This window comes from Osmerus eperlanus, chromosome 28 (genome assembly GCF_963692335.1).
Source record: "Osmerus eperlanus chromosome 28, fOsmEpe2.1, whole genome shotgun sequence".
Lineage (NCBI taxonomy): Eukaryota > Metazoa > Chordata > Actinopteri > Osmeriformes > Osmeridae > Osmerus > Osmerus eperlanus.
In genome coordinates, this window is record NC_085045.1 from 2,922,502 (window position 1) to 2,949,777 (window position 27,276).

General features: G+C 51.8%; 2 protein-coding genes across 2 annotated transcripts; both read right to left on the reverse strand.

The window, feature by feature from the left end:
* Window positions 1-34: 34 nt before the first annotated feature.
* On the reverse strand, window positions 35-18,994 carry LOC134014971 (rapamycin-insensitive companion of mTOR-like). Its single transcript, XM_062454204.1, is given in 38 exon segments — window positions 35-1,748; window positions 1,892-2,030; window positions 2,194-2,317; window positions 2,431-2,583; window positions 2,696-2,899; window positions 3,894-4,150; window positions 5,267-5,829; window positions 5,831-6,390; window positions 6,666-6,898; window positions 7,004-7,110; window positions 7,515-7,607; window positions 7,724-7,811; window positions 7,941-8,050; window positions 8,161-8,239; window positions 8,339-8,415; window positions 8,713-8,877; window positions 9,002-9,128; window positions 9,268-9,467; window positions 9,559-9,694; window positions 9,810-9,856; window positions 9,965-10,066; window positions 10,166-10,331; window positions 10,534-10,634; window positions 11,389-11,469; window positions 11,935-12,001; window positions 12,609-12,699; window positions 13,026-13,113; window positions 13,447-13,529; window positions 13,666-13,733; window positions 13,822-13,889; window positions 14,406-14,575; window positions 14,676-14,802; window positions 15,273-15,336; window positions 15,590-15,721; window positions 15,899-15,963; window positions 17,519-17,616; window positions 18,719-18,766; window positions 18,892-18,994. Coding segments are annotated over 38 exon segments (5,211 nt in total). The 5' UTR covers window positions 18,941-18,994; the 3' UTR covers window positions 35-1,667.
* Window positions 18,995-23,072: 4,078 nt separating this feature from the next.
* c28h5orf34 (chromosome 28 C5orf34 homolog) lies at window positions 23,073-27,239 on the reverse strand. The gene is made up of 11 exons (XM_062454415.1): window positions 26,878-27,239; window positions 26,548-26,637; window positions 26,170-26,448; window positions 25,839-26,077; window positions 25,596-25,697; window positions 25,310-25,442; window positions 24,873-24,964; window positions 24,460-24,529; window positions 24,262-24,356; window positions 24,116-24,162; window positions 23,073-23,750 (listed from the first exon to the last, which is right to left on the reverse strand). Exons 1-11 carry the CDS (start codon window positions 27,079-27,081, stop codon window positions 23,506-23,508), a joined length of 1,596 nt encoding a protein of 531 aa, XP_062310399.1. The 5' UTR covers window positions 27,082-27,239; the 3' UTR covers window positions 23,073-23,505.
* Window positions 27,240-27,276: the final 37 nt, after the last annotated feature.

Sequence of the window (27,276 nt, forward strand, 5' to 3'; positions counted from 1 at the left end):
CAAAACGACGTACCCTTTGGCCAAACGCTCTCCCACGAGCTGTACTCATCAACTTCACTGGGTCAGGGTTTACGTCTGCAGTCTTACACTGAGATCCCAGGTGGTCCTAGTTTAGAGATATCTCCTCCTGGAAGCTTCATGTTTTAAGGGAGAAACACAATCATAATTTTGGTTCAAAGAGCATCTGCTAAAGTCCATAAGCAGGGAGGAACACCGTGCCAACTCACAACCCTCTGCATTCATAGCACATGAAGACCTGAACAAAGGTTTGGGGCGTTTCATGATTTTTGTTTTATTAACAATGTATCCCTTTGATAGGATAGTATGTTTCTTCAGGTCAACAATGCCAGAAAACATACTGTACACATTTTACAAGGGGCTTCACAATCAGGCAAAAAAGAAAAAAAAAGAAAGGAAAAAAAAACCGTTTAAATTATAATACACAGTCTCAAGGAAAAAATATAAATAACATTTTTTTCTTCTCTGCTTGCTCTTCGCGCCACTATGGTACAGATATGTAATAAATAGATCAAACAAGGCTTCATTCAGACCATCTATAAATCATTTATCTACGAGTCCACTTGTGTAGCAGCATAATTGCAAAACTAGCCAATAGAAACAGAGCTTCCCTGTTTCCCTGGAAACCTTAAACCAATCCTTAAACTCATCATACCCATGAACCCACCCATCTCGCTCCCCCGATCTCAGCCAATGACAGAAAGCGATATTGCATTGTAGATCTCAACAAGCCAATCGAAATATCCACATTTGCATGTGACGGGCTACCTATCGCAATATGAGTTCACTTAAAACAACTTAAGATACGCATGATGGACAAATCGGATTACATGTTTTCAGGAGCTAGAGGGGGGGGTTCAGGATGGAGGGGGGGCACACAGACCGTCTCTGACGTGACACTCGTGCGGCTGAGGAGTGACAGCGTACAGGTGGGCAGGCTCCAGCGCTCCTCAGAGCAGGGGGACCTCGCCTCTGAACCACCTGCAAACATCTGACCACCCTCAGGTAGATGATGGGGTCTCAGGTGAACCCTGGAGCAGGTGAACCCTGGACCAGGACCCAGAGCTGGGGGAGGAGGGCCTCCCCCCACCAGGGTGTCTGGTCCGGAGGGCAGAGCGTCCAGACAGACGGCTCCTAAGACTGGGGATGGACAAGCTGAGCTACCGCTGGGTTGGGGCAGTGCTTTGATCTGAGGCTGCAGAGATGTGTGTGTGTGTGTGTGTGTGAGGGGTGGGGTCGTGGTGTACACCCAACTAGGACCCTCTGTAGTGTTAACCGAGGATTGAGGAGAGGAATAGAATAGAGGGGGGGGGGGGCAAAAATGAGGAGGAGAGGATGGGGCCAGGACTATCTAGGGAGGACAGAAGAACATGTCGTTACCAGTTCCTCACAGGGAACTCCCTCTCTGGGAGGAGAACACGCACGTTTAAAGTCTTTATTCAGCATTTGTTAGACCAGCATCATCTGTGTGTGTGTGTGTGTGTGTGTGTGTGTGTGTTTCTTTCGCTCAGGGCTCCACCAGAGTCCTCCACTGGAGAGAAGAAAGTATTTGGTCAGACTGCTCCCCCTGATGCTGATGGTGAGGATTAGGCGCGTTGAGTTTAGTCCTCCCGTTAGTCCCCGTTCAGAGGAGGGGGGTGGGGGCGGGGTCAGGGCTCCGAGGGGGGGTCTGGCTCCACCTCCACTGGCTTCGGCGGCTGTGAAAGTATGGACTCCGCCTCCTCGTACATCTGAGAGCAGACAGGAAGTGACATCAGAAGGGGGGGGGGTCAAAGCCAGGGGGGGCAGAAAAGCTTGAAAGAGGATGGAGAGACAGAGAGAGACAGAGGTGGTGAAAGACAGACAGAAGCAGGTAGACAGCAGGCTCTCTTACGGGGGTGAAGTGGATGTCCTGGAAGAGCTCCTGGATGAAGCGTCGCGAGGGCAGGCGGAACATACAGTGGGCCAGCAGGTGGGACACCTCAGAGTACAGGCAGATGTCATCAAACGCATACGGAAACTTCTCCTTGATCCTGGACACAGAGAGACAGAGAGAGACAGAGAGACAGAGAGAGAGAGGGACACAGAGAGAGATAGAGAAAACCGAGGTGTGAACTAACATGTTTGAACTTACACACACTATGCCACATGAATAAGGTTCCTCCTGTAGCGCGCGCGCGTGTGTGCGTGTCTCACGTGAGCAGCCCCGTCTCGTGGCTCTTGGTCCCCACAGAGGAGCTGAGGTTGATGACCAGCCGCAGCACCTCCTTCCTCAGGAGGACGCGGCACGCCGGCGCGTCCTCCGGGACGCCCTTCCCTCCTGACGGACACACGCCACAGCCAATCAGAGGCCACGCTCAAACCCCCCCGGACACGCCTCACAAGGCAGAGTGTACATATACAGTGTGTGTGTGTGTGAGAGGGCGTCCTCACCCAGGACAACGTGGTTGGGCATTGGCGTGCTGCAGACGGAGCCCTGGGACACGGTGGCGTCGCTGCACCCGGACGCCCCGGAGAACTTGGACTGGGGCATGACCTCCAGGCGGTGCCCGCCAGGCCCCGCCCACGACGAGAACTCCACGTAGTCTGGGGACAGCGACAAGCCACCGTCAGGAGGAGGGAGAGGAGGACCACACACACCCACAGAGAGAGGAGAGGCTGTGTTTTATGTGTGTGTGCCGTGCGTGTGTGTGCTCACCTGTCCGGGGGTGTGTGTTGCTGAGCGGAGGCTGTCGGGGGCGGCCCAGCACGAGGGCACCTACGCAGTACAGACAGTTGTCCTCGGTGTGTTCCTGCAGACCCGTCTCGTCTGAGCCCAGGGCGCCGTTCTGGCCGTCGCCTCGGTTGGCCATCAGCTCCGAGATACTGAACTGCTGCTTCAGCAGGGGGAGAGGCGGGCGTTCTGGAGACACACAAACACACACTTGTTACTCTCACTCACACAAACACACACTTGTTACTCTCACTCACACAAACACACACTTGTTACTCTCACTCACACAAACACACACTTGTTACTCTCACTCACACAAACACACACTTGTTACTCTCACTCACACAAACACACACTTGTTACTCTCACTCACACAAACACACACTTGTTACTCTCACTCACACAAACACACACTTGTTACTCTCACTCACACAAACACACACTTGTTACTCTCACTCACACAAACACACACTTGTTACTCTCACTCACACAAACACACACTTGTTACTCTCACTCACACAAACACACACTTGTTACTCTCACTCACACAAACACACACTTGTTACTCTCACTCACACAAACACACACTTGTTACTCTCACTCACACAAACACACACTTGTTACTCTCACTCACACAAACACACACTTGTTACTCTCACTCACACAAACACACACTTGTTACTCTCACTCACACAAACACACACTTGTTACTCTCACTCACACAAACACACACTTGTTACTCTCACTCACACAAACACACACTTGTTACTCTCACTCACACAAACACACACTTGTTACTCTCACTCACACAAACACACACTTGTTACTCTCACTCACACAAACACACACTTGTTACTCTCACTCACACAAACACACACTTGTTACTCTCACTCACACAAACACACACTTGTTACTCTCACTCACACAAACACACACTTGTTACTCTCACTCACACAAACACACACTTGTTACTCTCACTCACACAAACACACACTTGTTACTCTCACTCACACAAACACACACTTGTTACTCTCACTCACACAAACACACACTTGTTACTCTCACTCACACAAACACACACTTGTTACTCTCACTCACACAAACACACACTTGTTACTCTCACTCACACACACGCACCTTTACAAGCTCAGGACAAACATTTTCGAGAAAAGCAAGCGCTCACCATCTCCGTCCCCGAACAGGAAGCTGTTCTTCTCCTCGGAGGAGGGGCTGGCGTTCTGCAGGAAGTAGGGCACCTCGCGGACGTGGAAGATGTGGTTGATGTCGACGGGCAGCGCCAGGCCCACGTAGTCGTCGCAGGAGCCGTAGGAGGCGGAGACCATGGAGCGCACCGAGGAGCAGCGCTGCAGGGACATCTGGCTGATGGGGCTCAGCAGCTCCTCCTTGTCCAGGGAGGCGAAGCTCAGGGCCTTCAGGAACCTGGGGGGAGGAGGGAGGGAGGAGGGGGGAGGGAGAGGGGGACAAAGGAGGGGAGGGGAGAGGGTAGTCAGGAAATGAGCAGGAGGGAGAAGATGAGAGAATGAGAGCGACAAAAAGAGAGACAGGCAAAAGGTTTTCGAGAGACAGACAGACAACAGTCTAGTCTACTTAGTCCTGGGTAATGAGTGCTAACTCTACACCCACTGTTATACAGGGACTAGCCCGGGACAGGGTGTCTAGGGGAGGAGGGGCTAGGGGGGCTCTCCAGAGGGGGCTGCACCCACCAAGGAAGCAGGGCGGAGGACCGCCTGCGATGTGAAGACAGAGGGGGCCCTGTGCTGACACTTGGACAGCTAACCCTCTTAGCTGACAACCTGGGTAATGAAGGGCTACTCTCTCACACACGCACGCACACACACACACACACACACACACACAGATTAGTGAATGAGTTCGCTTAAACTCCACAACGTCATACAACGGTCTAGTCTACCTAGTCTTGGTTTAGGAGTCCTAATTCGACCCACTGTTCTACAGGGACTAACCCAGGACAGACTAGCCAGGCACAGGTGCCTGAGGGAGGGGGGGATGCAATGGGAGCAGGATTGTACAGGGCTGCTGTTCTAGAACCTTCTACTGCTATAGAACCTTCAAGAGAGTTCCAGGCAGTTCTAATCTAAGGTGACATTGTCAGTATCTAGGGTGGGAGGGGGGCTAGGGGGGCTCTCCAGAGGGGGCTGCACCCACCGAGGGAGCAGGGCGGAGGACCGCCTGCGATGTGAAGACAGAGGGGGCCCTGTGCTGACACTTGGACAGCTAACCCTCTTAGCTGACAACCTGGGTAATGAAGGGCTACTCTCTCACACACACACACACACACACACACACACACACAAGGACGAAATGTAAACGGTTAGGGAGAATCAGAACAGCATGGACGCAGACACACACAGCGACATGGACGTAGTCAGGAAAAGCAGAACAGACACAGAGAAACGTGCGAGTAGGGCAGCAGGTCCAGCCCACGACCGTGACACAACACTGCTGAACCCCGCACCTCCGATCCCAGAACCTCCCCTCTCATTGGATCAAAACCAAATCCGGCGTAAGGCGTACCTGCGCGGGGTGATTCTGGAGTCCAGGCTGCCCGTCTTCATGGTGATGGTGTCGGTGAACAGGACGTCCTTGGCGGGCGAGGCGAGCACCTCGCTGTGGGAGAGCGACGGGTGGATCCTCTGCTGCTGCAGCCGGCGCAGCGTGGCGTAGCCCAGGGCGTCCCGCGGGCTGGTGTACATGAAGCTGCAGTCGGCCAGGCTCTTGATGGTGCCCACCGAGGGAGATTTGAGGGACTGGGCGCGGCGGGGGAGGGTGTGGGAGGAGCCGGGGGGCACCAGGAAGACGGAGCTGGACTTGGAGAGGGGGATGTGGTTGGCGTGGGGCGCGGCAGGCGGGGGCGGGGTGGCGGCGAGGGGGTAGAGGGTCTTGGCGGCGCGGGCGGAGACCACGGTGTTGAGGCTGATGCAGTCAGAGGAGTCGGGCTCGGGGTCGGGCTGGTCGGGGTTGTCGGGGTTACCGGCCGTCTCGCGGGAGGGGGAGGAGCTCATGGAGCTAATGCCGCTGGTGGTCGTGTCCGTGTTGAAGCTCTGGCTGCGGCTCTTAAACTGGGTCCCCCCCCCCCCCTCCTCCCCCTCCCCCCCCTCCTCCTACCCCGCCCCCGGACGACGACGACCCCCCGTCCCCGCCCGCCAAACGCTCCCGGCTGCTCTGCTCCCGCTCCCTCCCGGGGGGCTCCCCGGGGGCCCCCGGGCCTCCTTCGCCCCCGAGGGGCTCCAGGCCCGGCGTGGAGCCCCCAGCCCGGGCCAGCTGCTCCTCCGAGCCGATGAAGGAGGTCTCCAGGCTGACCGTTGGGCTCCGGGGAAGGCCCCCCCTGCCGTTGAACACAGGGCTGAACACGTCGGGGGAGTACATGGAGGGCTCCGTCAACGTCCTGGTCCTCCGCATGCCCCCGAGCTTCAGCTCTGTGGGGGTGCGGGGGCCGGCGGGGGCCTTGGGGTCGCTGGTGGAGCGCTGCTTCTTGCTGGGGAGGGACAGGGAGTTGAGGAAGCGGCTCCGGACGAAGCGCGTGGACGCCAGGATGGTGAACGGGCTGCGGTCCTTCACCGGCTTGGAGCGCAGCGAGGGCGACGTGTCCTCTGATTGGTCCAGCACGTCAAGCTTGTCGTCATCCAGGATATACATACCTGGGGACCACACAGGTGATGTCATGGGTGAATCCCATGTCGGACAGCATACATATGACAACATAGTTTCAACACAGAACATACATCGTTTTACAAAAAAAAGGACACAGTTTATACACGTTCTAAAACATAAGTAAAAACACAGCACCTAGATGTTCTAAAACCAAGTCTTAACGCAAAGCGTGTTCTAGAACTAACATGCTACAGCACAAAAGGGGAACCAGCCAAACGTGCGGTCACACCGCCCCCGGGCGGGGTCACATGTCCCAACTCACTGGGCTGTGATTCGCTCTCAGAGTTGTGTCTGGAGCTGGTGGACTCGGAGTAGAGGCTGAGGCTGCTGGGCACAGAGGTGAGCTCCGAGGTGAGCTGGGGGTCCAGGGTCTCGTCCGGGGTGACGGGCCACATGGTGCGCCGGCTGTGCCGCACCGCGTCCCAGCCGTACTGCTTGAGCAGCTCACAGCCCTGCCGGGTCCGTGAGATCACCCCCAACACGTACACACACGTCCTGGAGAGAGGGGAGTCAACACTGGGGCTAGCAGTGTGTGTGTGTGTGTGTGTGTGTGTGTGTGTGTGTGTGTGTGTGTGTGTGCGTGCCAGCGTGGTGTCTTACCCCCGTACAGACAGCACCTCACAGTGCAGAGCCAGCCCCAGGATGTCAGGTATCACGTTCTCCTCCTGCAGCAGGTTCAGACCCCAGTTGGACGAGCCGATGTTGCCCTGAGGACACACACACACACGTCACAACGCTGTCCCATGATCAAAGCAAGCGCCTAATCGTATTGATGAACTAATAGTTTCACGTGTGGGTGTATGGATCTATGTGTGGGTGTATGGATCTATGTGTGGATGTATGGATCTATGTGTGGATGTATGGATCTCTGTGTGGGTGTATGGATCTGTGTGTGGATGTATGGATCTCTGTGTGGATGTATGGATCTCTGTGTGGATGTATGGATCTATGTGTGGATGTATGGATCTATGTGTGGATGTATGGATCCCTGTGTGGATGTATGGATCTCTGTGTGGATGTATGGATCTCTGTGTGGATGTATGGATCTCTGTGTGGATGTATGGATCTATGTGTGTGTGTATGGATCTGCAGAGTGAGAAGGGCCACTCACCAGCGCCCAGAGGGCGGCCTTCAGCAGCTTGATCCCCTCCCAGGTGTCCAGCATCGGGGAGCGGACCGTGTAGCTGAGGTCTGGAACCACATTCTGGAGGGGGGAGAGAGAGACACAGAGAGGAAGTGAGGCGTAGGAACACAGAGCTATAAGCCGCCGTCTGTGCTAGCAGCCTGCTAGCTGTCTGAGCAGCACCTCCCTGCAGTTACCTGGGACTCCAGCAGGTGGCAGCCTGTCTTGTCATGGACCAGCTGACCGTACAAGTGGACAGGAAGATACACGTTTGGTCTCTGTAACCTGGAAACGAAGCACAAGATCGGGAAATCTCAACGCGGCCCGCGATTGTAAGAGGTGTGGTCCCGCCTGTACCCACCCTCTTCTACACCAGCTCCTCCTCTGTAAACCCTGACCTGCGCACACACACACCTTTGGTTGCTGCGGCGTACATAGTTGTCTCCGTCCACAGGTTTACGGTAGGTGGTGAGGGCCTCGTTCAGCTGCTCCTCTATCAGATCCACGTACTTCAGGTTATACTCCTGTACAGGACACACACACACACACGGTTAACAGAGGTACACAGAGAGTGATCTGTGCCAAGGCCAGAGAACCTGGGGTGAGGGGGGGGAGGAGGAGGGAGATGGACGACCTTGTGCCATTTGTCCAGCTGCTTGTTGACGTAGCCCCTCTCGTTGAGGTAGGAGAAGCCCTTAGGAATGGACAGGAACCTGGAGAGAGAGGACCACACCACAACGTCAGGCTGTGTGTGAGGAGTGTGAGGTGTGTGTGTGGTGCAGAGCGGTGTGCGGCTCTGCGTGTGTCCTGACCTGAGCAGCAGCAGCAGTCCCTTGTCCCCCAGGTGGGACAGCGCTGGTTTGAGCTGGATCAGAGCGTGGAGGTTGGCCTGGGGGACAAAACAACAAAACACATTTAGTCATTTTAAATCTTAAGTCATCTTAAATAGTCTTATCCAGAGTGACTTACAGTAAGTACAGGGACATTCCCCCTGAGGCAAGTAGGGTGAAGTGCCTTGCCCAAGGACACAACGTAATTTTGCACGGCCGGAAATTGAACCGGCAACCTTAAGCCCAATTCCCTAACCGCTCAGCCATCTGACTCCCAAAACACACCATCAGGGACACACACACACACACAAGCCAGGTCCTGAAGCGTGTGTCACTGTGTGTGTGCTCTCTCCTACCTTGTCCTCGCAGGCCTCGTCCAGGATGTCCAGCGCCTCCACGGACACGGCCTTGCTGTGGTCGTGCAGCTGGGTGGTCAGCAGCTCCATGCCCCAGCTGCTGAAGAACTCCACCCCTGCCCGAAGCAGCACGCGCAGGTGCTTGGTGGCGTACAGCCTGCACACCTGCTCACAGAGGGGAGGAGGAGGGTTCCACATGGAGGGGGACAATTCGAAACATGTTTTTTTTTTGTATGTAAGTGGTGAAGTGTGTGTGTGCTCTGTGTTTGTGTGCTGCGGTCAGTCTCACGTCCGTGGCGGCGGTGAGGGTCTTGGAGAGGATGACTCTGGCCAGGCCGTCTCGGCTGTAGTCCAGCGTGGTCACGGCCAGCTTCAACACGGCATCCTGGTTCTTCACCGTACACAGGGTCAACAGGCTGGTGGGGGGGGGGGGGGGAGAAGAGAAGAGAGAGGGAGGCGGTCACACAACAGTAACAGACCCCACAACTCCTTCTCCTCCTCGGGGTTAAGGCACTGTGGCGTGTGAAAGCATTCCGGGTCAGAGGTCAGACTCACCACTGGAACAGGCTGCACTTCTCCAGCAGCTTGACGCCCTGCGGGTGGGAGGAGAGCGAGCCCAGGAACAGGAAGTAGTGCTGGCTGAGGGTGGTGAGCAGCCCGTTGCTCTGGAGACTGCGCTCGGGCTTCAGACCCGAGGACGAAGACAGCCAGGACACCATGTCCTTCACCAGCTCCTCGAGGTACGCCTGGCCGTCCTGGAGGGGGGGGGATGGGGATTACCTCCAAATGTGGGGTCTGTGTGTATGCGACGGTGTGTGTCTGAAGGTGTGAGTGTGTCTCCCTCACCTCCTCAGACTCCAGGAGGAACTCGACAAACTGACAGCCCACCACGGTGAGCTGCCTGGCCTTGGGGTGGTCCAGCTCCAAGCTGGCGTACAACTTGCTGCTGGGCTTGTAGAAGTACAGGAGCCTCCGCACGAACCTGCAGCACACACACACACACACACACACACACACACACAGACAGACAGGGTCAGAGGGGGGCTCAGCAGAGGTCTCAGTGGAAGGTGTGGATGACTGGAGAGAGAGAGTCTTACTTGTGCATCTGCTCGTCCTTGTTGTTCCTGAGGTTGACATTAGGCCACTGGAGGAACAGAGAAGGCACATGTCACACCCACAGCACACGACAGGGGAAGCACACCGTCACACACACACACACACACACACACTCTAACACACACACACACGTCACCTTGAGGATGGTAGCGATGAGCAGCCAGTTCCACTCCAGGTTCTGCTTGTGGTTCAGGATGTGACTGTCCCTTAGATTCATCATCAGTGCTTCCTCAGTGTCCTAAAACACACACGCACACACACACACAAATACACTTGAGTACTGGCCTAGAATGTATATGAAATCTGTCTATTTATACTGTGTGTGTGTGTGTCCTACCTTGATGGCGTAGATGTCCCTGGGGGCGCGTGCGTGGGACTCCCTGCGGTTGTGTACGGTGACAGACTTGCGTATGATGTGGTCCAGGTAGAGGCTGTGAGGCCTCAGGCCACGCCTCTTCCTCTCATGGAAGCACTTCAGGTGGTTCACCGCTCCGCTCGCTCGACTGGAGAAGCATATCCCACGCGCACGTGTTCAAGATGGGGGAGGTGTGTGTGCTGCACGTGCGTGTGTGTGTGCAGTGAGTGTGTCTGTGTGTAAACAGTGTTTGCGTGTGTGTGTGTGTGTATTCAGAGTGGGTAGGTATGTGTGTATACTGTGGGTGTGTGTATACAGTGTGTGTGTGTTCAGTGTGTGTGCGTACTCACAGGCGTTTCTCCTGAGGGATGTGGAAGGAGGCGGCCATGTTGATGAGGGTGGGGAGGCAGTGCAGGTGGTGACTGTGAGAGTGAGGGAGGATAGTGTTGGCCTGGGGGAGACACAGAGAGGAGGAGGGGGGGAGACACGGAGAGGAGGAGGGGGGGGGGAGACACAGAGAGGAGGAGGGGGGGGAGACACAGAGAGGAGGAGGGGGGGAGACACGGAGAGGAGGAGGGGGGGAGACACGGAGAGGAGGAGGGGAGACACGGAGAGGAGGAGGAGGGGAGACACGGAGAGGAGGAGGAGGGGAGACACGGAGAGGAGGAGGGGGGGAGACACGGAGAGGAGGAGGAGGGGAGACACGGAGAGGAGGAGGGGGGGAGACACGGAGAGGAGGAGGAGGGGAGACACGGAGAGGAGGAGGGGGGGGAGACACAGAGAGGAGGAGGGGGGGAGACACAGAGAGGAGGAGGGGGGGAGACACGGAGAGGAGGAGGGGGGGGGAGACACAGAGAGGAGATGGGGGGGGAGACACAGAGAGGAGGAGGGGGGGAGACACGGAGAGGAGGAGGGGGGGAGACACGGAGAGGAGGAGGGGGGGAGACACGGAGAGGAGGAGGGGGGGGAGACACAGAGAGGAGGAGGGGGGGAGACACGGAGAGGAGGAGGGGGGGGAGACACGGAGAGGAGGAAAATACTTTACCACGGTTACAGAAACACTACACTCATCATAACAAAATGAGCCGTATCGAAGTCTCTAATCTTAGACATGCGATGTGTGTGCGTGTAGTGTGATGCGTGTGCATGTATGGTGTGTGTGTGGTGTGATGCGTGTGCATGTATGGTGTGTGGTGTGGTGTTACCATGTGCAATAGTTCCCCCAGCAGGATGGTGGCTCTCACTGACAGCTGTTCCTCACTACTGGTCACCACCTCAACCAGACCCTGGAGAGAGAGAGAGAGAGAGAGAGAGAGAGTGAGAGTGAGAGTGAGAGTGAGAGTGAGAGTGAGAGAGAGAGAGAGAGAGAGAGAGAGAGAGAGAGAGAGAGAGAGAGAGAGAGAGAGAGAGAGAGAGAGAGAGAGAGAGAGAGAGAGAGAGAGAGAGAGAGAGAGAGAGAGAGAGAGAGAGGGAGGGATATATGAGAGAGCGAGAGCGAGAGAGAGAGAGAGAGCGAGAGCGAGAGCGAGAGCGAGAGCGAGAGCGAGAGCGAGAGCGAGAGAGAGAGAGAGAGAGAGAGCGAGAGCGAGAGCGAGAGCGAGAGCGAGAGCGAGAGCGAGAGAGAGAGAGCGAGAGAGAGAGAGACGGCCGATAACAACAGAAAAGAGAGAGCGAGTTGGGGTTTAGATATGAAGCCACACACACGCACACGCACACTCGTGGCCAGCAGTAGGGACTGGGTGTGCGCTCACCTCCAGGACTCCGCTGGAGATGAAGGCCGAGAGGACCAGCGCCAGGTAGTTATCCATCAGGTCCGGTCTGAAACACAGCACGACTCACTCAGCTCAACACAGGCTTCTGACTGGACAGCACAGCTCAACACAGGCTTCTGACTGGACAGCACAGCTCAACACAGGCTTCTGACTGGACAGCACAGCTCAACACAGGCTTCTGACTGGACAGCACAGCTCAACACAGGCTTCTGACTGGACAGCACAGCTCAACACAGGCTTCTGACTGGACAGCACAGCTCAACACAGGCTTCTGACTGGACAGCACAGCTCAACACAGGCTTCTGACTGGACAGCACAGCTCAACACAGGCTTCTGACTGGACAGCACAGCTCAACACAGGCTTCTGACTGGACAGCACAGCTCAACACAGGCTTCTGACTGGACAGCACAGCTCAACACAGGCTTCTGACTGGACAGCACAGCTCAACACAGGCTTCTGACTGGACAGCACAGCTCAACACAGGCTTCTGACTGGACAGCACAGCTCAACACAGCAACAACCTATCTAGGCTGTGTGACTTTGTTTCTGTGTGTGTTGTGGTGTTTGGGTTCTACGTGTGAGGATTCTGTGTGTGTGGGTTCCTTCTGGTTCCTTGTCATGTGGTTCTGTGTCTGGCGGGGTTCTCCCTCACCTGGACCGTGCTCTGTGGGGAAGAAGAACTTTGGCTTCTGCAGCTACGAAACCATCCGATAGTCTCCAGTTGTCCTGGAACCTGCTAGGGTCTGGAGGATGGATCACACATCAGAATATACCACATACAGGTAAATACTAACCCTTACAACTAAAAATGCTAACAATTAACAATGCTATCAATTTTAACAGTGATATCGATGCTAACAGTGATAACAGTGCTATTGATGCTAACAGTGATAACAGCGCTATCGATGCTAACAGTGATAACAGTGATATCGATGCTAACAGTGATAACAGTGATATCGATGCTAACAGTGATATCAATGCTAACAGTGATAACAGTGCTACCGATGCTAACAGTGATAACAGTAATATCGATGCTAACAGTGCTAGGAAGCCGGTTGTGTTCTCTCACCCACGCTGAGGATAGCCTCTGTGAAGTCCGGTGTTGCTAAGGGAACGGGCAGCCTGAAGATCTCATACAACACTTCCAGCAGGCTCTTCTGCAGGTATCAAGGTAAAGAACATCAGAGAAACACATTAACAACCTGCTAAACAATGTTTCTTCACGCACAACGCCATTAAAATGGTACGAAATTCGTACTACTGATGTTTACATTTACATTTAGTCATTTAGCAGACGCTCTTATCCAGAGCGACTTACAGTAAGTACAGGGACATTCCCCTCGAGGCAAATAGGGTGAAGTGCCTTGCCCAAGGACACAACGTCATTTTGCACGGCGGGGAATCGACCCGGCAACCTTCTGATTACTAGCCCGAATCCCTAACCTCTCAGCCACCTGACTCATGTTTCCTTCATATTCAGCTGTACCCACCCGCACTTCCATGTTCGGTATACAGAGTAGGCCAATCAGAGACTGGATTCCAGAGTTGCCAACTTTGCACAGGTTGATAATACCTGGACGGACAGGAGAGAACAGGACGTCGTTAACACCAGCATTACTCGCATAGGAACCCAGGCGAGAATGTTACTCAGTAAATACCATAAACGTGTTAAAGCATAACCCTGAGGAGAACAGGGCTGTGAGGCGTACCTGACCAGGAGCGGAACGCTGCTACTATGGCCATCCTGCTAGACAGGAAACGAGCCTCTCTATCCTCCCTGGATACACACACACACACACACACAATAAATATGACACCAAAAACATGGAGTCCTTTCAGAAAAAGTAACACACACACACACTTACTTGAGCTGGCCCTCAGCAGTGTCAGCATTGTGCCTGTAGTGGAAGTCAGTGAAAGGTGCCAGGATTTGCTGAGGACAGAACACAGAGAGAACAGATGAAAAGCCAGTTCTTCTGAAGGTCATTCGAACCTTAACACACATTGCTGTACCTTGATGCACTTCTCCACCACAGCCTCACCCCCACCTCCATCCACCTTCCCGTAAACCCCCCATCCCTCCACACCCCCCCCCCCTTCTCCTTCTGCCCCCGCTGCCCCCCGTGCCACAGGCACGAGCATCAGTTCCCAAACAGGAAGTGTTAGGAGAGTGGAGACAGAGAGTGATCTGAGAGCGAGAGAGGCACACAGGCAGGCTCTGTAGGGGTGATGTAACCTCTCCCTCTAATCTCCATGGGAAACACAGGCAACCTGCGGTTAATCCCGGACCGGGACGACACAGCTGTCACCACCCTGCCCAGACTTCCTCTACGAGGGTGTGTGTGTTTGCCTATGTCGTGTGTGTCTATGCGTGCTTGCCTGTGTGTCTCCCTGTGTGTGTGTGTGTGTGTGTGTCCGTGTGTGTGTGTGCGTGCGTGGCAGGGCCTACCTCCAGCTCCACGTCCACCCGGACGTACTGGCGCGTGTGAGGGTGGTTGAGGAGGTGCAGGATGGTGGTGATGAGGGCCTCGTTGATGCGGCTCAGCTGGCAGTCGATGACGCCCTTCAGGATGGTGCTGAGGCCGCCTCTCCTCGCCACCACCTCCGGGTTCTTCAGCGCTGGGGGGGGGGGGGGGGGGGGGGGGAGGGAGGGGGGGAATCAGACATGATCCACACGGAGACTGGGCCCTTTTCTGTGTCAACATGTCATGTGACCTACCAAGCTCACAGACGATGGCGATGGCGGCTCGGACCATGCGGTCTCTCTCCTGCAGGCCGTCCGTCCCCACGGCGATGAGGGAGTTGGCGATGGAGCTGGGGAACAGCAGGGCGTTCACCGTGATCATCTGAAAGAAGAGGAGGGAATCGAGACTTTGAGTTCACACCGTGAATGAAGTTCCCCCTCTCCACTGGTGCTGAAACAGTGTGTCTAAGAAAAATGACATAGCTCAGATAGATAATGCAGACGTTATTTAGGCCTCGGGTCATTTCCTGCCACTTGAGCCTGTGTGGGTGTGTGTGTGTGTGCAGGCGTTTTACAGTAAATTACACAGGAAGCTATAAATACCCTGGCCCCCAGACATTTGCAAAAGGTTCACATACTCACACATACATCATCCACTGCTCAATGCACACACCATGCATTTGCACAATCACACACACACAAGCTGGATTATTCTACAAGCTATCAAACTCTCACACATGACCAATCGCACCCTGAAGCAACCAGCCAGTGACCAATCACCCCCTGACCAATCAGATTCTGACACCGAGACGCAGCAGCCAATCCCAGCCCGGTTCGAGGCGGCCAACTTACCTTGCGGACCAATCTGAGGGCCTGGGTCCTCTCCCCCTCATTGCTCTGCTGGATGTCGATGCACCTGGATGCGGCAACACACAGGAGAAACAGCTCGACGCTCAGCTACACACCCTTATCGCTCAGCTCTTTTTACGCTGCTTTCACTTGGTGTTCAATGAGGACGGAGAGTCTTTGTTCGTATAGGGAAGTGGCACACTGGGTGGCAGCTGTTTACGTGCGTTGAAACAGTTGAATAAATCGACTGATTTAAAAAGGTTTGTTTTGTTTGAACTCCGCCGGGCGTGGCGAGGGCGGGGCGGGGGCGAGGCTCTCACCTGGCGACCAGGTAGTCGACCTGCAGACGGAGGACCTTGTGCAGCACGTCGGTGTCTCTGATGAGGTAGCGCAGCGCCCGCAGACCTGCAGCACGCACCTCCTTGGCCTCGTTCAGCAGGGCCAGACGCAGGCTACACACACACACACACACACACAGATAACACATGCAGACAACACACACAGATCACACACACACAGAACACACACACAGTTTAAGCCCAGGCTGGAGACATTGGAAAGACACACCTGTTTTGCCCCATGGACAAAAACACAAGGTACTGTGTAGCCATATGAAGGAGATTACTTACCAGATAATAATTTCTTCATATGTAAATCCAAACTTCTCCTCACTGTGGCCTATACTGCCAAGCAGCTACAGAGAGAGAGGGAGATAGGTAAAGAGAAAGAGGAAGAGAGAGGTAGAGAGGAAGAGAGCGGTAAAGAGAGGGTGAGAGAGAAAGGGTGAGAGAGAAAGGGTGAGAGAGTGAATCGGCGAGGCGGGTTACATAGTGATAGAGCCCAAAATAAGAGGATTATGTTTCTGGTAGCCTATTCAATTTACAGAGGAATTAGAGTGTGTGTGAGTTCATTCACGGCATGTGTGGTCATGCGATGAATCTGCGGTAGAGAAATGTTGAACTTTAAGACAAGCTCCAGGGCTGACACTGATCCTACAGCTCAGCTCCTCCACTGTGAACACCAGGAGAGAGGGAGGAGAGGCGGGGTGAGGTGTTAAGGGGGAGAGGGGAGGAGAGAGAGTGAGTGAGAGAGAGGTGGGGCGGTGTCTGTGGGGTGATGGTGGGGGGAGGCGGGAGGGTGGTGGGGGTACGGTGAAATGGAAGTCTAACAGTTAGAACTAGTGATGATGTCAGAGGCCTGGCAGGCAGCGATCGGGAGGGAAGGGGGGGGGCATGTGACACTCTACAGGGATTAGGTCACCCTCTGTCCTGGAATCCATAAAAGGAGTCACAGGCCTCTCACAGACACGTATACACACGCAAACACATTTACATTTAGTCATTTAGCAGACGCTCTTATCCAGAGCGACTTACAGTAAGTACAGGGACATTCCCCCCCGAGGCAAGTAGGGTGAAGTGCCTTGCCCAAGGACACAGCGTCAGTTGGCTGACCGGGAATCGAACTGGCAACCTTCGGATTACTAGCCCGATTCCCTCACCGCTCAGCCACCTGACTCCGAACACACACGCAAACACACACACCCTGAGTCTTGGGTCAGTGGTAAACAGGAGAGTCCGGTGTACACGCACGCACACACAGCTAGAGCCCTTCTGCAGTTCAGATCTTGCTAATTACGCCCCTAACAAGAGGAAGATATGGATATCACCTGATCGGAGGCCAAGAAGACCTATCACCTAGAGCCTGCCTATCGCCTAGACAACTGAATCGAATGCAGTGACCTAGCAAGTAAACATGCCAATCTCAACACCACCACAATGGGCCGTGCCTGTGGATCATAACAAACGCTCCCTGGGACTGAGACGGTGCAGACTCCCAGGCAGCCCGGGGAGAAGGAGACACTCCCTGCCTCTGTTTTCAAAAGAACAACCGCAAGCGGATGCTACAACTCTCCAGTTTCAGAGTCAGAGTGCTGTCAAGGCACATCAGGTCACACAACGCTTCCCCGTGTCCGTAGATCTCGTTACACTCACTGTCGGCATCACAATGACAGCTAGATAGCTCCAGCACCCAGGAGGGGAGTGGAGGGATGAGGAGAAAGAGGAAGGGGGAGAAGAGAGGAGAACAGACAGGAGAGGAGAGCAGGCCAGCTAGGCCATGATGGATTTCTCTCTAAAGGTGTGATTTATTGTCAAACTACAAACCAGATTGGAGCGCCAATGTATTATGATTGACTTCAATAAGGCTGGCCCAAATATGTCAATAATTATTAGAGGATGAATGATCATTACCTTAATGAAGTTGTTCAGATGCCCAAGCTTTCGCATATTACTGACTCCATGAGGCTTGGACACATTTTGAAGGATTTCCCGTAGGTTATCTGAAGGTTCTAAAAAAAGAAATGATTTAAAAAATATATACACAATGTAACCATCAGAAAGTACCATAGTATTTACAAAACATTTGCCAGTGAACTGCTATGGGTGGCTTGTTGAGACAGGAACCCGTTTCAGCTGGTCACAGACCGGGTGTACAGCAAACACCACGAACATCTTCAAAACAAGTTGTGTTCAGTCACAGGGAAAATGAGGAAGTTCTTACACAGCTCTGTAGTGAGGGTTAGGGTCAGAGGTGTCAGGCTATTTATTATATAAACGAAAACTAAACCGCTTTTGATACATTAAGCTTCTCTTATACGTCACATCTACCTGCAGTTACATACAGTTAATTTGCGAGGGGGAGTGTCAGGGTATTCTGTTCATGATAATGGCATTGAGTGTATTCGCTATGCTCAGTCATGCTGAAAACATTTTATTTACAGATCGCAGACAAGATCTGCCAGCGAGCAGGAACGTTTTACGGGTGATTAGCGATCGACTACTGAACGGAGGCGTGGTCGCTCAGGGAATTTGATCAGTGCAAAAACAACCACTGCGTTCAGTGTTACACCACAGTGGCTAGACCCAGCTAGCTGGCTAACGAAAGACAAACAAACATAAAGCGTAATTAGCTTGCACTAGCTAGCTGCAGGCAGCCTACATTGAGGCTGCAATTCAAAGAATGGCCGTTCTCTCTCTGTGTGTGGCTAACACCGAAGTTAGCTAGCTAACCTTCTCTCCTCGGTGCCAACCGTAACATGTCTTCTGCCCACTAGCCCCCCTCGAATGCATGTTAAAATCGGCTTGACGACTGGTTAACCAACCCACTTGCTAACAAAACAACAGAGAGCGCCGCCGCCGTCACCATGGCTGGATTAGTTCAGCTAGTGGCAGCTTTTCTAGTAGCTGGTTAGCTAGCTAGCTACGCCTCTTTGCTGGCTCAGGTGATAAACAAGATCACTAACTGTATATCAATTGTATCTGGCTACGAACACCTATATACAGAGGGGGTTTTCTCTTTGATATGTCACAAACACTCGTCATCCTTGTCTCCTATACATCCACATCTTTTCTGAAGAATAAAAGGTTTCACTCCCTGGACGCCCTGCTTACCTCTGGTCAGATCGAGCGGTACGTTCTCCTCGCCGCTGTCATTCCGACCTGTCAAAACAGAACGCCAGGTTGATTGAGAAAAAACACACTATGCTCACCAGAAACTACAGAAGATCTTTAACATAAATCTCAAGTTCATAGGCCAGAGGTCAATGTGAGTTTCTCAGGTTTACCTCGCATCCGAAGACTTCGGATCGGACGGCCGCGGATGCTGACCGCCATGTTTCCAGGAACATACACAACACCGGAAACTTCGCAATTACTCGCGAGAAGGTGGGGAATGAGACTTCGTGCAAATGTTCTGGGGTCCGTTGGAAAAAGAAATCTAGTCGCGGTATCGAAACAAAACCGATCTAGAACCAGTGTCTATGGTATGTCTGAATTTCAGCGTCCCTTGCCTTATTTGGTTGAAGGGCTTGGTATGCTTTTGGAGTACAGTGTATTGTACTGTACAGAGATTTTGCAACAGATTTTGATACAACCACTGAAATCAACAGTAAGAAGAAGGGCCAACTAGAAATGAGTCTTTGAAACTGGAAGCCACTTTTTATCTTGAAATAATGTAAGTAAATACACATTTAAATAAATGTACAAATAAACATAATGAAACCTCTTATCTTTATTTTTCAACATTAACATACGTAACAGTGTGTACAACATTCTTGCTCCTTAATTTTTTCTCATTGCTCAGACGTTGTCATTATCATAGATGCAGTCTGTAAGACAGAACAAAAGTCAGTATGTGTGCTCTAGCTTTACCATTTTCAAAACAACCATTTTTAGAATGCATACCTTCTCCAATATCATCGTAAACATCCCCAGCATCCCTAGACAAATATAAATATGAACAGATAATTGGCACCAATATCCAATCATGTAGGCACAGCAGTGTGTGTTGCACAAACAGCAAAAAAATACTCACTGAGCAACATGGGTTGTTGAAACATATCCAACTGGACAAAGAGAGACACATGATCTAATTAGCATTGCTCCCTTCCACAATTCACTATTCTAACCTCCAATTTGATGATTGCTGAGACATCTTACATTTCCCTTCGCTGTTTCGACCAATCAGCACGCCTTTGTCTGGTCTGACGATGACATTGATGACTTCTCCTGGCTTCAGGTGCAGGTCCCTGGTTCCCCATTTCTTGGTGATCAAGGGGGTGACGATAGTGACATCATACAGAACCTGGATGTCCCCTTTAAACTGAGATCAGGACGAGAAAAGGAGAGCATAGGGAAAGACTACTCATCTCAGGAAATGGAGGAATGGGTTTCAGGAAAGCAATAGGGGGTAACAGCAGGAAAATTCATTGAAATTCTTTCAAAATTCAAGAAATCTCGCCTTTACTGCACCACGACTGGAAAGTGTTCATGTAGAAAAGCACTTTTACCTATATAATAACTTATATAAGATGACCTCAAGGGGAGTGTGTGCCCCGTGCACGATGACCTGTGATCTCACCACAATAGGCTCAAGCTCAGGTCAGTTATCTTCACGATCTGGCCACAGTTGGAAAACTCACGTGGAACTTCTTCCTGAATTCCTTCTCCTCCTTCTCAAATTTATTTTTCATTTTGGGGTCCATCTGTTCAACCTTCCCTTTCAATATGAGCAGTGCCGACTCTATATCATCATATACCTCCTCTATGGGGCACACAGACAAAGATCTAATTTTAGCAAGCCATACAGCACATGCTACTAATGTACTAATGTACAGTAAGTGGTAATGTGTGCGATATATCAAGAAAAGGCTATATTATATGTATTTACCTATAGGGGGTGGAGAGTTAAATCTGAACATAAAAACATAAAGGAGACATTTAAAGGAAAGATTAAGGAATGGTATTGTTTATGGGTATTTTTGCATGGAATATTGTCTTTATAAACACAGAAAGAGTAACTGTGTTATGGCTGCAATAACAATGCTGCTCCACTAGATGGTAGTCTAAGCACACAAACACTAGAGGTTGTCATGGCAAAGGAAACAGATTTTGAGGGGATTTTCTATGACAAAATTACAAACAGGATTACAATTTAGAGACTCAAGTGAATTAAAGTTGGAATAAGATTATTTCAGAGTTGCTGAGAAGGAACTGTAAGAAAACTTCCCACAGATTAATATTATATAAACTCAGTGGCGAAAATCTGGTATCAATTTTGGGGGGGACAATTATATGACATTTTCTCAAGAGCAATTCCTGAGGGGGACACCAACATTACTGCTGTAACACATAGCCTACATTGTAATAAGTTAAATGTATATTATTAATATTATTTAAATGTACTTATGTTTACAGTGATTTATTGGGGGGGGACAAATCCTATTTTTCTCAGGATGGGGGGGGTCGTGTCCCCCCTGTCCTCCCCGGGATTTACGCCTCTGTATAAACTGACTGTTTTTACCTGTAGGCACCTACGTCATCATAGACCTCGGGCAAGTTCTTGAAAACTTACGTTGTGTCTTTGGGCAAGGCACTCCACCCTACTTGCCTCGGGGGAATGTCCCTGTACTTACTGTAAGTCGCTCTGGATAAGAGCGTCTGCTAAATGTACATGTACTCACTCAGCCACTGAAGGGCCGGTGTAGGGGGCAGGGACTGGAGGGGCACTTCTGAGAAGAGTCACAGGACATCCTGAGGTCTCCAGACATCCACCTGTCATGCAAAACACATTTTATTCTAAAAGCCACCCATAGAGCAGGATAGTTTTGCTTTCAAAACATAATTACAGTATCTGACCATCTTGCCCTTTCCCACCTTGCTGGAACCTCTGTAAGTCGATGTGCGGCGGTCTGTTGGGTTTCATCGGGGGCTTCCCCAGGGTGAAGGCATCAGGGACAGTCTTCTTCTTAGGTGCAGACGGATTGTCACTCTTCTGTTGATGAACGAGACCCTCCCTGCCTCCGGACCGTCCTGGTGCAAAGGAAGGTTTCACGGCGGCCGGGGGTTTGGGAGGAACAGAGTTGATGAAGCTGGTTCTGAGACCCCCCCTCACCTCATGGCCCCTGCCTCTCCCCCCTCCCTGCTGGGGCCTCAGTGGAGCCTGGGGGGTTGGAGGTTTGGGGGTCGGTGGTGTCCAGTGTTCTCTCCTCTGGATCTCCTGTTCCTGCTGGGCCTGCAGCCCACACATCAAGGAGCTCTTCGGTTTGGGGGTGAGGGGCGGTTTGAGGGCTGAAAGTGGAGGTCTGGCTTGAGAAGAAAACCCAGGCTTCTGAAATGTAGCATCCTGATTAGTCTCTGTAAGTTTAGGCTTGAAGGGTGGAGGTTTAGGCACAGTGGCTTCTGGACCTTCTCTCACAGGAGTGTCAAATGTCCTCCGAAAGGCAGGCTTGGATGCAGGGATTGTGCCGGTGGTTACGACCCCCAAAGATGGCATTTTCTTCAGGTTGCCCATTTTGACAAGGGGCGAGGAACCAGCAGAGAGGACAGAGTGAGTTGACAGTTTTGGCCGAACACCCTCCTTCTGGATTGGGATGCTTACTGTGTTGAAGTGAGCCATGAGACTCTTCACGTCTTTTTGGGCCTGCTGCACACCATTAAACATATTAACAACACACAGCAACACACATCTGAACACATGAACACGCGCAAGTACACAACTGATAACACTAACACGTGGTAAGGAAACGTTGCACAAAGCAGAGTCGTTAGGAAGACGTATGAGTGAGTATACATTGCAATACAGCACACAACATCTCACCTAGACACATACCTCCACAGAACATCTACAGGGATCTTACTGTCTTCCCGTTTGTGCATTGTCTTTCTACGGTCTCTGGATGGTCAACACAGTGCAGCTTCTAGCATGGCCTTTCAGACCCTTGCTACTCTACTCACACAGGAACTTGCTAGAGAGTCAGTCTAATTAAATAAGGTGTGAAAAGAGAAGCTGTCTTTTTGTGAAGCAGAAAAGGTCTCCAAGTAAGGTCTTTTTAAAGTCCATAATCAGAAAGACATTGGAGGTATTTCGATGTTCAGACCACATCCAGTTTGAGGCTTGTTCCTTCTGAGAGTGTTAATAAGTGACGTACTAAACGGAAAAAACGGCTGAATGCATAGAGAGGTCTCATCATAGACTTGACTGCGTCCCTGTATCTGTGTGTTCAGGGATGATGTGATGTACAAGAAGGAGTTCAGACTCACCATTCTTTCCTTCTGAGCCACCACAACGGCAATGACACACAGCATCGGAGGCTCACACTGTCCACCGTTTCCAAAGCAACAGCTCACCAAGTGCTGACAATTCAGCACAAAGGTCCGCACGAAGAAATGTGCTCAACAGCGCAGGGCTGTCCAAGCACAAGCGCTGTATAAACTACGCCACACAAACAGGTCTCAAATTCAAGTTTTTATTTCACATGACGACTCGCATGATCCCCGCTTTGCGAAAAAATACAGTAAGAAAAGACGGCAACCTATTTCTTGTGAGAGTATTGATAATGTAAGTCGTTCAGAACTTGAACTCTACACAATTGTTCTCGCTGAACTGAGAAGAAACCACAAACTTGACCACAGCAGTGACGGGGTTGCTACTGGGCTGGACGGAGAAGGGTGTCAAAATGTTGACGCTCTGCAAGACTTCTCTTTAAAAGGAGTTAATCATTGAAAATAAAAGTGCATATAACATAGTCATAAACCGTCAAAGGGAGGCTGGGTGGGTGTGGCAAATAAGTCTTCCCGCCTCTTTCAGACAGCAGGTTATGTATCTGGGTGTTTTTCCCCCCACAGTGCAGCCTCCATCTCTGAAGTCCAGGACGTCTCTACCCGAGGCAGGGCTGTCTCTAGTGGGTGACTGAGGGGGCTGACAGGAGCCTGTCGATGTCCTGTATGGCCCTGCTGGTTCTCTGGAGGGCCTCAGCGATGCTGCTTTGGGTGATGCTAGTTCCACCAGTATCCTGGAGGTCTGTGGAGCTCTGGGTCTGGGCGATGGTGGGTGCCCCAGGAGTGTGGAGCTCTGTGAGGCCAGTGGCCCGGCCAAGCGAGGCCCTCTGGGCTGGCAGTGGGAGTTCGCTGTTGTCAAGTATGACTGGATGCAAGCTGTTAAAGAATATATCTTAATGTCTCATTTACAGAGATAAAAGCATGTGGGTCAGTACTTATCATACTCATACTTTCTTTCTATCTTCACTCACTCACTCACTCGCACACACACACACACACACACACACACACACACACACACACACACACACACACACACACACACACACACACACACACACACACACACACACACTCATTCACTTTACCCACTGTAACTACAGTATGAGCATCTACTATTCAGTGCCCACGACTCTGATCCCTGATACAGTCATGTTGTGCTAAATGAACACAAAAAGCCACTGTCAGAAAACCACTCAAGTAACCATGAATACCCATAACAAAGGATACAGTTGAAGCGCTTGATCTTTTCCAGCTCTGCAGCAACAAAGCTTGGCCTGAGGCAGGAAACACACAGCGACAGAGCTCGTTCTGAGAAACAATAACTTTGACACACACACACACACACGTTTCAGAGTCAAGCCTGGTGGCCTCACCCATGCTGGGATCTCTCTGCTGCCTGAATGTGGTCTTGGTCTGACGAGTGTCCTGTCTGTCCACCACACACCGACATGGGGAAGCTGCTTTCCAGCTTGGTGAGGGAAAGCAAGTGAGAAAGAACAAGACAGGAAAGATGAATCAATGCAAGCACACCCTACAAAATGAAATAGACAAGACGTGTTGCATCATCTGACCTTGCGTAAACAGCTGGGTATAGCGTTCAGCTTCAGGGAGTGTCTTGTCTGGGCGTAGCACTTCAGGATCCTGTTTCAACCAGTCCCGAAGATAAGCATAAAGTCAATGCCAATGATTTGGTCTACTTGGGGCCTATTCAAGCATAACAGACATCATAAAGGAGCAGAGGATTTACTATGTCAATCTCCAAACAGACAAGCAACAGATCGCGTCTCTTTTACCTATGCTGTGTTTCTAGAGCGCTGTTTTCCCAGTGATGGTGATGCTGTGATGGTGAACTGTGATGCTGTGATGGTGAACTGTGATGGTGAACTGTGATGGTGAACTGTGATGGTGAACTGTGATGCTGTGATGGTGAACTGTGATGGTGAACTGTGATGCTGTGATGGTGAACTGTGATGCTGAACCGTACCTGCTGGCGCGGGACACGACGGAGGCCACAGAGTAGCTTTGTCTGGGCTTCTCCGGAGGAAGGCTTTTCAGGTGGTATGTGATCTGTCTCACCTGGAGGAACATACCTCAGAACATGAGCAACAGGCGACAGGCCTCAAGACGCATTCTCACTCATGTGGCATGTGCATTGTGTTGCTATAGGGTACTCATTTATTACATTTAGTCATTTAGCAGACTCTCTTATCGAGAGCAACTTACAGTAAGTACAGGGACATTCCCCCCGAGGCAAGTAGGGTGAAGTGCCTTGCCCAGGGAACACAACGTCATTTGGCACGGGAATCGAACCGGCAACCTTCTGATTGGTAGCCCGATTCCCTAGCCACTCAGCCATCTGACCCCCATTGTTGTGTTGCTATAGGGTACAGGGCTGATATGCCAGCTTGTCACTTAGCTTACCTCCATATTCACAGTCCCAGCCCCAGCCACTGGCCTGTGGTGGGTGAAGTAGCTGGCCAGGGCACCATTAGACCTAATGACTGAGCCGTCGCCAGGGGAAATCTCTATGACTGGGATGGCTTCATCCATTATTCTGGACCAGGGGAAACACACAGATGGGTATATGGTAGGGATAAGATACAGTATGTTCGGTGAATCTAAAAAGCTGTTTGGTAACACAGCAGTACAGGAGAAACAAGATAACCTTCTGCAGTATCATGTGACAGACACAGTGGTGATACAGTACCTGAAGACCACTCCTTGACACCAGACAACTTTAAGCAGATCGGTGGGAAGGTCCTGTTCTGGGTCCTGCTCTGTCAGTCCCAGGGAGTTCTTCAATTTCCACCTACACACACACAAACACACACACATATATACACTATAATTAAGTCTAACCTTTTCCTGCTGAGGCACCAAGCTCGCTGCATATCAAGTCCATCAACCTCTGGATAAGAGCGTCTGCTAAATGACTAAATGTAAATGTAACCTGTGCAGGTGAGGGGAGGGGCATCTGAGAGGCAGTGCTTGTGGCAGGGTAGATCTCCTCCCCTTTTCGCTGGGTGGGTTTGGGACCTCCATGGTCCCCTGTCCTCCCTCCACGCCAGCTCCCGCTCCACAGGAAGCCCAGTGGGCCAGGGCCAGGCCCAGAGGGTAGGCCCACTCCCCAGGAACACTGCAGCACGAGTGGTGCTGGACCACCCTGCTTGACTGATACATCCCTGCTGGCTGAGAATAGAATAATGTACAATCCAATGCAGTACCATGATTGAGGGGGAGACCTTTGTTGTTGTTTTTTTAGCATAGGTAGGTGTCTTCACCTTTGATTGGTCACCTCGGACAACCCCCTGGAGAGAATTAGACCCTGACCCTGGGGAGGATCCTGGCTCTAAGTCTCTGGCTAGGCCTCTCTGCTCCTGGATCCGGTTGTGGCTGAGGCTGCAGGTGAACTCCACTGAGAATTCCTCCCCAGAGGCAGCCAGTATCAGGCAGGCTCTCCCCTCCACTGAGCTTACCCTGGTCTCCCCGCCAGGCCCCTGCACAGCACCACTGGACTGGGGGGTGGGCCACTCCACCTCCGGGTCCACACTGAAGAACCGCTGGGAGGGGAAGTCAGGATAATGACGGTGGGACGTTTGAGAATATGGTCATGTGATTTGTTCTTTCCTCCAATAGGGAACGGCCGCTGGGCTTGTTACCTCTTTGTCCAATTCGGGGAGGAGTTCTTCCGGGAGGTATGGTTGTGTGGCATACTTGTTCCTGAACTTTAAAGCCTGCAGTAGCAACCCCTGCAACAGCATGGTCAAAACATACGTGATGGTAAACACGGCACAGCATCATGTTAATTCCTTGTTAACATATTTTGTAAACTGTTCAAATTCAGGCCTCTTGAACAACATGAATCATCAACGTCTTGTAGATGTTGTGGCTGTCGCGATATGGCTTGAATGACCTATTCTAGCGTGTTGACTGATTCATAATTCATTTATTCAATTCGCTCAGACAGCAGCATCTTCTACTCGTTATACCTTGTAGTTGCTGATGGCGAACCGCGTCCTCTGTCGTACCTTCTCACCGGACTGGAGTGGGTGTGCCGTGGGTTCAGGTGGTTTCTCGAGCACGAACTCTGAGCCACAGGGTGCCAGATGTAACCGGGAGTCATCTACGTAACGTACGTCTACCGATTCATCCTCGTACATGATCATCAAACTGAGTCCAGGTAAAGCGGCCATTGTGAATCAAGTCAGTCTGACAGAACGCCAAATATACACAATTTGTCAATAAAACTTGATATTTACACTTGAAAGTAATTTCCTTTCCATCTTGCTAAACAGCCTGGTTGTCAACAACAAACTTCCCGCAAAGTTTTGAACTTGACAGTCTTCTTCTGTACAAGTGAACTGTTTGCTGGAAGCACATGATCGCCC

Bases quoted from the DNA above. Each gene is read 5' to 3' on its own strand.
- c28h5orf34 (XM_062454415.1), bottom strand. From the start codon at position 27,081: ATGGCCGCTTTACCTGGACTCAGTTTGATGATCATGTACGAGGATGAA. The intron at 25,698-25,838 runs GTTACATTTACA...GTGTGTGTGTAG, and splicing joins CCCTCCCCTCACCTGCACAG to GTGGAAATTGAAGAACTCCC. The intron at 23,751-24,115 runs GTATCCTTTGTT...GCTTGCATCCAG, and splicing joins AAAGATCAAGCGCTTCAACT to TCATACTTGACAACAGCGAA.